The 13,468-nt window shown below is 40.8% G+C and overlaps 1 protein-coding gene across 2 annotated transcripts in view; it reads right to left on the bottom strand.

Annotated features, from left to right (window-relative positions):
- The window catches only part of exd (PBX homeobox extradenticle), a 243,306-nt gene that overhangs the window by 26,566 nt on the left and 203,272 nt on the right, over positions 1-13,468 (bottom strand). For both annotated transcript variants that reach the window (XM_019058322.2, XM_019058323.2), the window contains exons 4-6: positions 11,086-11,276; positions 3,341-3,476; positions 1,202-1,298 (exon numbers count right to left, since the gene is read on the bottom strand). In XM_019058322.2, the coding sequence (XP_018913867.1) occupies positions 1,202-1,298; positions 3,341-3,476; positions 11,086-11,276 (424 nt within the window). The remainder of the gene's footprint in view (positions 1-1,201; positions 1,299-3,340; positions 3,477-11,085; positions 11,277-13,468) is intronic.

Raw genomic sequence — 13,468 nt, 5'->3', positions numbered from 1 at the left:
CAAGGAGGTGATTCGAAGAGGAGACTCCTCGCAGAAGATGCTCGGAGCGACTGCATTGGCGGATCCACCAAATTGGCAACATTATTTTCTCTCCGTTTAACCCTATAGAAATGTATCGAATCCTGGAGCAGGGTTGCCTCAGAATTTGGAAAATGAAATTCCCTGACATTTTCCTGATTTCTCTGACACACTTTGGTGAAATTCCCTGACAGAAGATATGGCAAATGGTTAAGAAGACCTAAGTAATTGAAAATAGTTTTCAGGCAAAATTTGTGGTTCGAAACCTCAAACCCATTATAGAGTGCAAATAAAGGAGATTTAACAATTTTTTCCGACATTGTCCGGTTTCCCTGACTTTTTAAAATTCCTTGACATTTCCCGGTTTTTCCTGACTGTGGCAACCCTCTTGGTGGGGCCAGGTGCTCCGACAAGAATCGATTATTTAACATAGGTTTAAATGGTGGGACTCCGGTGTTGCCAAATTGCTGGAACCGCCTCTGGAAACGAGAAGACTAAGAGGAATAAAAAAAGGTTATACCTACTGAGACCCTGAACATTTTTTTCGTCTAATAAGTCTGTTGGCCAGCACGATGTGTCTGGTAGTGTTAACCATGCAGTGGGTTCTGCCAGACCCAAGCCAACGTTGCTATTGGATACGTGATTCTGGCCGGTAGACTTCATGAACACCAAGGGTGAGGAAAGTTCTTGGCCTCCCAATTTTTAGGAACCCCTTTTCTCCAAAAGTTTTCAAAGCTGGAGCCCTTTTTGATCCTTAATTCGGGACATTTTTGGAGTACTCTCCATTTCTGATCCTTCGAGAGGCCTCTAATGAATTTTAAGGGGCCTTAGGGTACATTGTTGCATTTTTGGCCCATATTTAAGGTTTTTTTTTACAATTTCACACGTGAAACATAATTTAATCTAAAACTGTGTACATTTTTTAAAAGAACATAAAAAAATTAATGACAATTGTTACATGTCATTTTTTATTAAAGGCGCTGCTACACCTTTGTGCGGGCTCTGTTCGGTAAAATATATGGTATAGAGTCTACTTGAGACTAGTGCTTCGAATACATGGAACATTTAGCAAAATGCAGGTGGGGCCGGAAAAGGCCCTCAACGCAACTCAAGCTCTCATATTGAGGATTTCAAATTTACAAGAGGCGAGGAGGAGAAAAGAGAAAACGTTTTATCAACTTACCGGCAGCTTTCTTGGCGGCGTATAGGTTGGCCTCCTCTTGCGCTTTGCCTATATTTTTCTTGTACCTAATTCGTTTATTTCCGAACCAATTTGACACCTGTGCAATGAAACAGAAGAGGAAAATTAAGAGCACTGATTTGAAAAGCTCACGATCAATTGGACAGAGTTTTACAGTACTTTTTCAGCACATTCCCGAGAAATTCAGCACCTCCTCAGTGGGAGAATTCAGTACTTTTTTAGTACCTCCGATTGACGAAATTGGAAAATTTTTAAAAATGAGAATTCCCCGCTCAAATTGCGACAAAAATGACAAAAACAATAAAAAATTCCGCACCTACTTGCGGAATTTCCGCACTTTTTCGGTACTTCTGGGCCAGTGTTCGAAACTCACAGGCGCCAACGCGCCTAGAGCACCTAAGAAATCGGTCATGGCGCCTAAAAAAATGAAAGCTCTGCGCCAACGTGGCCCCTAAAAATTTCCCTCCCCCCCATTCTTAATTTTTCTCTTTGCTGATTTTTCGAAATTTCCCCCAAGGTACAGCTACCAGTTCTGTAACAAAAACATCTTGAGTCTAACTTTTCACTAAATTCACCGTGATATATGGGCAAAAAGTCAATCCGGCCCCTTAAAATCGAACTCGTTGCGCCACATAGTACCTGAAACTCACAAGTGAGTTTCGAACACTGTTCCGGACCGACCTTAAAGAATCAGTACTATTTCCGGACTTGTAGACTTCCTGAGAGCGAGAAAGGAAAGTAACTTGAGGAGATGGACAAGATGTAAAGTAAAAAGTAATCGCAGAAATGCAGACAAACAAAAAGCAGAGCAGGGAGTGCTGCACGAGTGGTGCAACACGATGAGCTCAAAATGAAACACCCGCGGCCTGGAAAAGTGGGGTGGGAGGGGGTGGGGGTGGGTTGGGCTGCTATTTTCGAGAGTCGACACTTGTTATTCTCAGCGCACCATAATTTAATAACCAAAGCTCCGCTAGAGCGAGCATTTATTAACAATTAAATTCGCGGGGAGGGAACCCGCGGGGGGCGGGAATGTAAACTAAACTAATAACTGCAACACGTCCTTCCCAAATTGTAATATTACATTTATATTTATTTTATTTTCCTCGTCGTTATCATCGTGCGCTCGAGGTAGCCTCCCCCGCCACGCCCCCAACCCCACCGTTACTAATTATTGTCTTCTGTTAATTAAAAATATCCCCTCTCCGCTCTCTACCTTATGAGGTGTGGTCGATTAACCGCTCCAATTGTTCACGTTTTCATGATTTGAGCTTTTGTCGCTCTTGCGCGCTTGAAATATGGATAGCGTACAGCAAAAGGGAACAAGCGCGATTGCAGTGCTTTCAAAATCGTGCAACTCCTCCTTTTCTTTTGAAAAAACTTAATATTTGCGTAGTATTAAAATTTATACACGATTATTTTCCTTTAAAATTAACTATTTTTTGGTGGGAAGCCAAAACAATTTCATATTCTTGGAGCTTTTTTGGATAATTGTGGAGAGGCAACATTTTTACGACACTATGATCGCGCTGGTTCTATTTTGTAAAATGCGATCCATATAATATAGATCGCATTTAGCAAAAAGGAACCAGTGCGATTACAGTGCTTTCAGAATCGTGCAACTCTTCCTTTCTTTTAAAAAATACTCAATATATGTGCAGAATACGAATTTACGCAATTGTTTTTCATTAAAGTTATCAATTTTTTGGCGGGAAGAAAAAAACCATTTGCTATTCTGGAAGATTTTTTGAATAATTATGAAGGAGCAACATTTTTACAACACTGGAATCACGCTAGTTCCTTTTTGCTAAATGCGATCCATATAACATTCTTGAGTTTTCCATTCACTTTTTTTCTTCTCTCTCTCCCTTCCTCTCCGAACTATTTTCATTGAATTATTTGCTTCAAGAATGCACCTCCTACAAATCAAAATCACTAGTTGAACAATAATCACATATTATGTTTGCTTAGTGAGGGGATAAGCGGTAAATTGAAAAGGATTTAAGGTAGACTTTTTGATACTTCGACTATACTAGTTTCACTTCCCTATAATTTTAATGTGACACTTCTGCCCGGATAGGCGTCTCAATTTTTCTGAAGAAGAGAAGATCAAGGACAACTTACCTGTGACACGGTTATACTACATTTCCTAGCTAATTCTTCTTTCGCCTCTTCCGACGGATAGGGATTGCTCAGATGAGAGTAGAAATATTCGTTCAAGATTTCTGAGGCCTGCTTGCTAAAGTTCCGCCGTTTCCGTCTGTAACACAACAAAATGAAATTTTTAGATTCTCAAAGAAAAAACTGCGCGATGGTGAAATAAGAATGACGCCCAGCAGTCAGCGGCTGCAAATGGATCGTATGCAATAGTGGTTCGATGTATCGTTTGGTTCAAAACAATAGAACATACAAACACAAAGTTTTGGATTCAAGTTGGGAAAGCTGAAAATGAGACAATTCCTAAAATTATCACTCTTCATTGCCAAAAGAAAAACCAGGTGAGTTTTCGGGGATTGACATTGAGTAGTTTTCCTTTTAAAAAGTAAAGTATGACAGGGAAGTCTGCAACGTCGCAAACCAAGATACGTGGTCTAGTAGTTTTACCGTCGATATGTACAATAACTTAGGAGTATAATTGGACGTATTTCTGTCAAACGGAACTATGTGCATTATGACGCGAGCCCTCTTATGCATATATTCTTATAGGTCTCAGGGCTCATGTCTTAATGCACATGGTTCCGTTTGATAGAAATACGTTCAATTTCCAAAAGGCTTTGCAATATCAAGACTGTATATTTCCTGAAAAATATCCACCCTGCCCGGGTTTTTGTCCAATTACAAATAATATGAATATCGATGGGCAGAGTACAAGACAACGTACCTCCGTTCTTTTTTTTTTTTGTTTGTTTAGAAAACTGGTCTTGATTTTTCTTCACTATCACAATTAGTAAAATACTTAGTATTTCCAAACTATGCAGTTAACTTGTTTTGCTTCAACAAATAAATTAGGTGCGAAAATTACGGAGACACGTGATCTCGCACTTTGGCCTTCGGCATTGCATTGGGCATTGGGAGAAAGGCATACAAGGTGACGCGGGAAATGAAGAGATGGCAGGAGAAAAAGAGGTGGCGCATCAAGGGTTAACCTCAACGGATGGATTGATTAATTGATTTAAAGATTTCACCGGTAACGGCAACCGAGTTGGGGCTTGCTTTAAACGGATTAGGACGCAGTCTCCTCGAATCGGGTCCTCGTAAAAATCCAACTTTTAATGGAGGATCGGGTGGGGGGGGGGATGGAAAGCTCTGAGCTCCGTCGCGGGGGTGGGGGGCGGGGAAAAGTTCTGCGCCCGAATGACGACGACGCGTCAAATACTACCCGCTAAACGGCCCCGGCGGCCCAAGTTTTAATTGTTTGATGGTTTTTTGAATTGTAAATCGCGCCATTGTCATTCATTCGACTATTAGCTTATCCCTTTTGTTTCCCGGTCGGGCGTTGGGTTTTGGTATACGATCGGGCAGGGAAGGGTGCAAGTTGCAGGAGGGAAGGAGGGGAAAAACTAGGGGTTTCATTACTGAAAGGGGAGAAAGTATATACATTGTGGGTCCCTTCAGTTTAATGTTAATTTTTTGATAATTTGAAAAAAAAAATTAAGAAAATCAACGCCAACAGTTCAATTGGGGAAAGGAAAAGGGAATAAATTGTGGCTTCCTTTAATTTAAGGTCATTTCTTTAATGATTTGAAATGAAAGAAAGAACAAATCTAGCGCCAAGAGTTCGGTTGGGAGATATAAAAAAAAAAAAAAAAAATAAAAAAATATACGGAAAGAATTTCTTTGACTATTTCAACAGTAGAAGAATGGGAATGCTTCAATCGGAAGGGAACATAGAACTCTAGAATAGTCCGTCATCTCGATAGTGTTGCATCACTAATGAACGTTAAAAATTCGTTTTTCTCACGAAACTTCACTTGTTGCATGCCGGCTCGTAAAAAAACTAAACCAATGGGACTTAAGGACAAATTCTCCTTGCAAAATGCACACTGTTGTTCACGTCATAAAAAATTGGCTTTTATCACGGGACGATCATAATGGCCGATTTCTGTGGATAATTACGGTTCACAGCAACACAGACCCATGCCAGTTTTTTTTTACAGGCACATAAAATAACGAGGCACTTGTCTCGGCCAGTCATAAACTACCTTATGCGATTAAAACAAGGGAGACTCTGCTGGGATCCACCACGCATTTCATAGACTCTCAACAGATAAACCGTAAGCGCCAATTTCGGCGATTTAAGCTAATCGGATTTTCAGTAATCCTATCACTGTAAGTCTTAGGGCCACCTGTGAGACGATGATTTAGATTGGCTTTTTTGGGGGGAGGGCAACGATGCCATAAAATCGGTCATCATAAAAAATAAGTAACTTAGATTTTACCTCGAGGCTATTCGCTCGAGAAACTCAAAATGGCGGAAAGACACATCATAATGGAAAATTGAGCCGATAGGAATAACACACAAAGACTTCGTCGCATTCCTTAATATTAAATTTGCGAGCTGCTGCTTATAGTTTTTTCCAATTCTGAATGGGAGCGCTGTAAAGATGCTATTATGTTTAATAAAATTGCAAACCTCACCAAAAAATTACAAAAATGGCGAGGTTCCTTTTTTGTCCTGCAAAACCATCAGTTTGTAGATAGGCGGCACTGTTCCTTAAGACTTCATAAGATTTTACTGCATTCTTAACATATTCCAAGCTTTTTAAATCGTGATAAAAAAAAGTAAAACTTTTCTCCGTGAAAGTGCCCGTGAAGTGAAAAAGCCTTTCCGAAGATTGGGACGCCACAGAACTTTCACAAAGTTCCGATATGTTCTGCGAAGTATTTCGTCATGTAAAAGCTGGAATACGTTCTGAAAAAAGTCAGGGTTGCCACAGTATTTAGAAAATGAAATTCCCTGACATTTCCCTGAATTTCCTGACACATTTTGGTGGCATTCCCTGACAACTGAAGACGTGACGGATGGTTAATAAGGCATAATTGAAAATAGTTTTCAGGCAAAATTTCTTGTTCAAAACCTCAGACCCATTCTGGAAAGCAAATGAAGATGATTTAACAAATTGGTTCAGCTATTCCTGCAGTATTTTCCACATCTTTCACGAAGCCCCAAATGGTTTTTCGGGGGGGGGGGGGGGGGGGTTATTCATACTATCATGACCGTTAGCGCATCTTACTGACTTTACTTCGTTCTCTTCCCTCCACACCGCGGTCATGATGGTATTCTCTGTTGGGGATTTTTCTTCTTTTTTACATTTTACCAATTTTAATGTCCTCCCCCCCTTTTCCCCTTTTTTACCCCCTCCCCCGCAATCCAAACACTTCCTCTCAAGTGCTTCTTCTTGTAAGGCAAATATGATGAGGTCATATGTGGGATATTATTTTTCTTTCTTTACGATTGATAAACATTGACCCAGCTTATATCTCCCTTACAGGGGTAAGGGCCCCCCTTGCCCCTTACCCCTGTATTATCCCCTCCCCCTGCCCGCTCCACTTTACTTCAAGTATTTTGCTCCCTCTGCAGCAGAAATGACGATGTTTCTGGCAAATAATTTTTTACTTATGTTTAGTTTCCCCTGACATTTTCGTCATTTTCCCTAAAAGTCCCGGTTTCCCCTGACTGCTTAAAATTCCCTGAAATTTCCCAGTCGAAAGAACGTAACTCCATTCCAAGGTTGCCAAATTGACTCAAACAAATAATTTATTTTCCTCAACTGTACCCGTCCACTTTTAATACAACATTTTTCTGATTTTCGCATGAAATTTGAGGAAAAGTCGAAGACATTTTTAGATAGGTATGCCCAGGGTTCTCCGGATTGATATGAAATTTGCGAGGGGAAATTTGGCAACGATGAAATGTAGTTACGTTTTTCATGAGTGAAACGACGAGCTGATGCGTCAACTCACTCTGCCCGACACGGCAACGTTGCTTCCATGTTTCCGAGAAATTTCGTTTTTCTCGCCAACCGTAGCGTCGGGAGCTGCCGGGTCCCTTCAATGGTCTCGATATGCAACACCCTGCACGCGCGAGCAAGGCTGGAAGTCGAGACGCGACGCGCTAGGAGCTGATAAAACCCGTATCGAGTGTCGAAAAAGAAGTGGGTACGGTGCGTTTATCCTCGCCGCGATTATCAAAATGAGGAGGGGGGGGGGGGGGGTAAGGGGCACATTCGACGGAATTAAGAGCGACGAAGTGGGCTGCTTATATCTGGGAGTGCTTTCTAAAACTAATCGTAATCCTAGTGATTAATACTGGTATTTTCCTTAGCATTCTTTGCAAAAGGAGGTACTGACGGTCTCCGAAATCCATCGCCTGCTCAGCACAGGGTTGCAATTTTTCAAGAAAAAAGTCTTGAAATTTCAGGAAGAATAAAAGAAATTGAAAAATATTATTCAAAATTCAACGTGAAAGTAAATGGAGGGCAAGAGGCTTTTGCTTTTTCTTGTTTTTTAGTGCGTGTTGCATTCTCAGCCCCTGAAAATATATTTCATTATTTTCACAACTTAGAGAAATTTCATGAAATGTCTGACGGGAATGTCAGATCTTTCATATTTTTCATTTAATGTGTGCAGCCCTGGTCCAGCGTTTAACTGTTCGTCAGGGTGTTTATTGGTTCTACCTGGTGCGTTATTTGTTTACTTTCCTTCACGGCGGGGTGATAATAAGATATTTCGCGGTTGTCACAAAGGAAAAGCAGAAATATACGACAAATAGAAATAATAATCCGTAAATTAGGGACGAAAAGAAAAACAATTAAACGGGATTACTTCCTGCGAGAAAGATGTACTGCGGAAATGTTGACACGATAAAATCATACCTGTAACTTCTCATCCTAACACATCGACTCTTGTTTCCCGAATTAGGGCGTGTTTTCCCCAGAAAAAAATAATTTTTTTTTTGACGACGAAAAGAAGGGCGCGAGCCGTCTCCCGAGATCCGAGCCTCGCGGAATGATGCTCCGCAGAGCGGGTAAAATGAATAAGCAAACTCGCTATCATCTCGATAATTGCTTTCTTGGGAAACAATATTTTTCATTTTTTGTATTATGATAAATGATAGTCGTACAGGTTCCCTTCGTCGCGTGCGGCGGGTTCATCTTCAGAGGGGCGGGTGATGGGGGGGGGGGGGTAGAAGGAGGGGGGTGTAGGTTACCACGAGGACTGTACAGCACCACCGTTGCGCGATGACGTAATAAACCCGGCTGTATGAATTTATACCTAGTCGTAAAAAATATCATTTTTGGTGACTTTTACAAGCAGGATAAACTTTTATTTAAGGTATCGATCCAGATTCTGAAGAAAGGAGACAGGAAACTGGTAAGTTTAGAGGCAAATGTGATCCACAATCTCGCTTTGTCCTCAAGCAAGGACAATCCATTTGAATTCCCCCCGTTCTATTATCCTCTCAGGACAATTGCCGACCCCTGGTTTTCCATACTACGAATTGCAATGGAGTTAACAAGAAAAAAAAATTAAAAAATCTAGGAATATCGAAGGCCTAAGTACAAGACCACGTATCTCCGCTTGCGATGTTACAGACTTCCTATCATAATATATTTATTCTTTTGAAAAGTAGTCATTGTAATGTTTTGAAAATTTCTTTGATTTTTCTCCCCTGTCAGCAGAATGTTCGGTACATAAACTGCAGGCTATAAAGTTTGCTTGTTTCTTCAAGAAAATAAAACAGGAGTGGGAATTTGGGAACACCGCAATGAAGATAAGTGGTTTCGCACTTTGGTCGTCGATGTCTCCAAAAGTATCCAGCTCCAAGGAACGATCGGTGTTAATTTTTACATTTAGCATCGCTGGAGAGAAGAAACTACCGCTCCTTCCTTTTGTTTCTTTGGAAGGAAACACGGTGGGATCGTATTCGCGAGGGGAGGGGAAAATTTAAGTCCGCGGCGAGAAGGAGACAAGGCGCACGAGAGAAAACGGAGAGCAAAAACTGGTGAGGAAGCTGACAGGAGAGGAAACAGGGTGTGATAAAACCTACGAAATATATAAAATAAAAATAGCGAAAGAAGCACAGACTGAGAGACAGGAACGGAGAGAGTTAGGAATGGCGCGAGGGGCGAGGAGGGTACGTTGTACAGCTCAAACTTGCGACAAGTTGGCATGGCAGCTCAAACAACCAAGTTGTCCGATTTGCGGGTAATTTTACTACATGTAAACTCGAATAACCGAGAGGAGGTTGTAAACCGCGGAGAGCTTCTTCAGATCATGAAATTTTACTGGAGGGAATATTACCTGGTCAGTGTGTGAAAAGGAAGCCGATTTTGACCCTAGGAGTACTGGAGGAAAATGTTCGTTTTTGTAACAGAATAATATTATTGAAACTAATGGTTCGAAATAACTTTGATACCCGAATTGAAATCAATGAGGTAGTTAAAAAAAGAAAAAAGAAAAAAAATTAAAATGACAGAGACGATAATTCAGCTAGATTTTGGGTGAAAGCAACATTTGTGGAAGGGAGGGACTTCTAATTTCCTAGGATGTTTGTTTAAAATTTCACCCCCAAGGCAAGATCAACTTTTAAAATGCAAAATAAAGTGATTGCCCCTCACTACCCCTTTCAAATGACGCCACACTCAGCTAAAATTTAAAATAGCGTATGAAACGAACTTCTAGCAACGTATCTATACGCAGGTTTTTCGGCATACTTCCTTTTTTTTGTTTATTTGTTTTTGGTTTTTTTTGTTTGTTTTTTCTTTTTTTATGCTTTCTTTGTTTTCTTTTGTTTTCTAGTATTTTAGTTTCTATTGTTTTTTTTGTTTTTTTTTGTTTTTTTTTTTGTTTTTATGATTTTTATGATTTTTTTTTTTTTTTTTTTTTTTTTTTTTTTTTTTTTTTTTAATATTTATTGTTTTTTTTGTCTTCATCGTTTTTTTGTTTTTGTTTTTTGTTTTACAATGTTTTGAACACGGATGGCAACCGCGAATGAAAACGGGAGCAGGGCTCGGGCGGCGCGAGCGGGCGACAAAGCAGAGCGTACGGACGCATCCGCACGTATAAATTATGGCGCTCGTTGACGGTTTCTATCTCTATGCAAATCGAGCTTTTCAACACTTTTCCAACTACGTTTCTGCGCCCCCCCCATCTCGCGGCTGGTCACAACTTCCGAGCTTTTTTTCTTCTTTCTTTTTGCCGAGAAGCAAAAAGTTCTCGACGATTCAAAAGCTTCACTCAAATATTTGTTGAAGGAATTGAGTTTAGCATAACGCGAGGAATGACGACTCACGATCTGAATATTCACGGAGAAAACGTATTTTTAAGTTGAGACAAAATTATTTTCGATTTACTTACAGAAAAAAAAGAGGTAAAGAATTCATTGTCCATTTAAACGGATTTTTTCTTAATTAAAAGAAATGTGACGGCGTCATCAATATGTATAAAAAAAAAAAAAAATTCTGATTAAAAAACTGACCTTTACCTCAAAAAAGTCAACCTAAAATCAAACCTAATTTTTTCTTTATTTTGGGAACATAATCACTAACAAGTTTGTTTTTTCTTCAATGGATATTCCTGCTGTCATGTAACTAAGTGATAGGGTGATCAACCTAAAATTGGCCAATTTAGCCTCATTCGCATTCCTTCAAAGGAGGAGAGAAAAGGTCAAGAAATTATGGCCCCCCAAGAAATTATGGCCTGTGGACTCGCCCCCCCCCCCCCTCGTCCATGAAACATTTCTGGCTGGGAAGGTGCCCCCTCTACCCACACGAGATATTATTGCCTGTAGACTCCCCCCCCCCCCCCCTCTCCTTCATGACACATTTCTGGCTAGGAACTTTGATTGGGTATGGAGTGTATCTTACCTTGCGTCGAGGAACCTTGATCGGAGAATCATAACAGCCTCACAGGTACTCTGTTTGAGCTGCATTTGTATCGATGAGAATTTTTTATGGATTATCTGCACCATCCGTTCTATTTCTTTGGGCGTGATCGGCCTCGTCCGTGATTGTTCTCTCAGTAAGTTCATTACGTGCGTCGTGAATTCGTTACAGGCCTGCAACACATCAAAACCAAACAAAAAATCAGACCAATGATACCAATAATTATGGTATGTTTCTGATAAAAATTAAACAACAAAAAGTGAAACATTCTATTCCAATGCTGGAAGGCGCTTCATCAGGATGAATGAGGGAAAATATGAGAGAATGCTAATAACTTGACCTGGTGCGTTTGTACTGATTCACGGACGCACACTGCGCTAGTATACAGGGTGTCCAAAAAGTCCGTTTTCCCAAAAGTTTCGTTTTTGTATCTCTAACCGTTTAAAGGTTACCGGGGGGGGGGGGGGGGGGGGGTACGGACTTTTGGGACACCCTGTAAAGAAAGTGGATACCACTATTTTGACGGGTGGGATGTTAATGTTGCATAGCAAATAAAATGCAGGCGCACACGGTTAATGACACGGCTGAGCTACCAAGTCAACTGCTTTCCCAACTTGCCTGAAGGAGGAGGCTTCACCCCAGAAGGCTGGTGGCCCCTCCTCAAAGTGTCTACTAAAACACGCTAACCAAAAATCAGTACTTTTACAGTACTTTTTCAGTGCATCCCCAAGAAATTAAGTACCTTCTCGACAGACAAACTCAGTACTTTATCGGTACCTCCAACTGACGAATTTCGAAAAATTTCAAAAATTTGAATTTCCCCCTCAAATTGCGACAAAAAAGAAAAAATTCCGGACCATTTTGCGGATTTTTCGCACTTTTTCAGTGCTTCCGGATCGCCCTTAAAAAATCAGTACTGTTTCCGGACTTTCCAGAAATTTCGGACTTGTAGACACCCTGCTCCCAAAAAAGTTGTGATCCCCAAACACAGAAAAATTTCTTCCCAGCCACGCTAATGAGAACCGGGATCATTTCGTGCACTTGCCTGAAATGAAAGTTTGGCATCTCTGACGGTTGTGTATACCTGATCGGGACTGCGCGGTAGACAGTGCTCATCAGACGCTGGCGTTCGTTTGTGCGCTGGTGAGCGTGTGTCCGTGTGTCCCACGCCGAAGCTTTCTTGGCAATCTTATCACCCCCATAAACTCTCGCTCCGTGAAATGGCTCACGGTCTGCCCCTGATAAACGATGTAATTACCCCAACAGTCGGAATACTTGTTTGCTTTCCCCCTTTTGCTCATCCACCTTGTGTGCTTTCATCTTCCCAGTCGATCGCCCTCCCCCAGCCCCCCTCCCCATACACCCCTTGCTTGTCGTTTTTGTTTCGCCACCATTTCGCCTCAGCGTATTTACTTTAGTGTAGTAGTGTCTTCAATTTTCACATGCTTACCTATACGGCTTTTGGGGCGTGTTTAAAAAGGGGTAGTTTACTCAAATGGATATAGTTAGATGTGATTTATTCATTATTTACTAGTTTTTTGTCCAATCTGTAATATTTTTCCTTCAAAACGATATTGGACGGAGATTCGCCCGTTCCCATTGAAAAAGTTTATAAAGTTGACCGCGCTTAACAGAAAGGAACCAAGCCACATCAGCTATGGCTAAATTTAACTGGGCAGTTTAATTTTTTACGCGAGAACGTTTAAGCGGATTCCTTTGAAAATTTTAAGGAATTTGCTTCGTACAATGGGGAAAATTCAGTAAAATTTGCTCGAAAATCCGCACAACCGTTTTCATGTTAAAAATTTAATTGCCCGATAAAACTTGGCAAAAGCTGATGTGCCTTGGTTCCTTTCTGTTAAACGCGGCTCAAATATGCATCTTCATGCCTTGTAATGCTGCTAAGATGGTGAAAATCATTGGTTTGATTTAGTTTCCCCGGAAAATTTGAAAACTTCAAGAATTCTCTTTTCTTCTTCTTCTTTTTCTTTTTTGGGCGAAAAATATCCTGTTGCAACAAGAACTCGATAGACAGCTGAACATTTTCGTGTTCATGGTTGCTTTGAGTTACTTTTTTCCGGTCAGTTCAATCAAAAGGACTTGGTTCACCAAATTGACCAACTTTTCGGTTAAATCGATCGAAACCATGGGTTAATCTGAGATATCTGGAAGTGAAAAGAGTGTCCTCTTGACCTAATGTCCTCTTGTTCCTGCGGATTAGAGAGATTAGAAAGCTGCGCCTGGCCAAAGGGCTATAGAAGACAAGTTAAGGGAGGGTATACAGAGTGGTGGACCTCGAGTGGTCAAATGCACGCTTGGTGGTCACTGGTCACGCTGAGAAAGCAACCTCTCTTTATTACATTTG

Source organism: Bemisia tabaci, chromosome 2 (assembly GCF_918797505.1).
Source record: "Bemisia tabaci chromosome 2, PGI_BMITA_v3".
Classification (NCBI taxonomy): Eukaryota; Metazoa; Arthropoda; class Insecta; order Hemiptera; family Aleyrodidae; genus Bemisia; species Bemisia tabaci.
The sequence above is the reverse complement of the archived record's forward strand: the minus strand, read 5'-3'. Positions and strand labels throughout refer to the sequence as shown.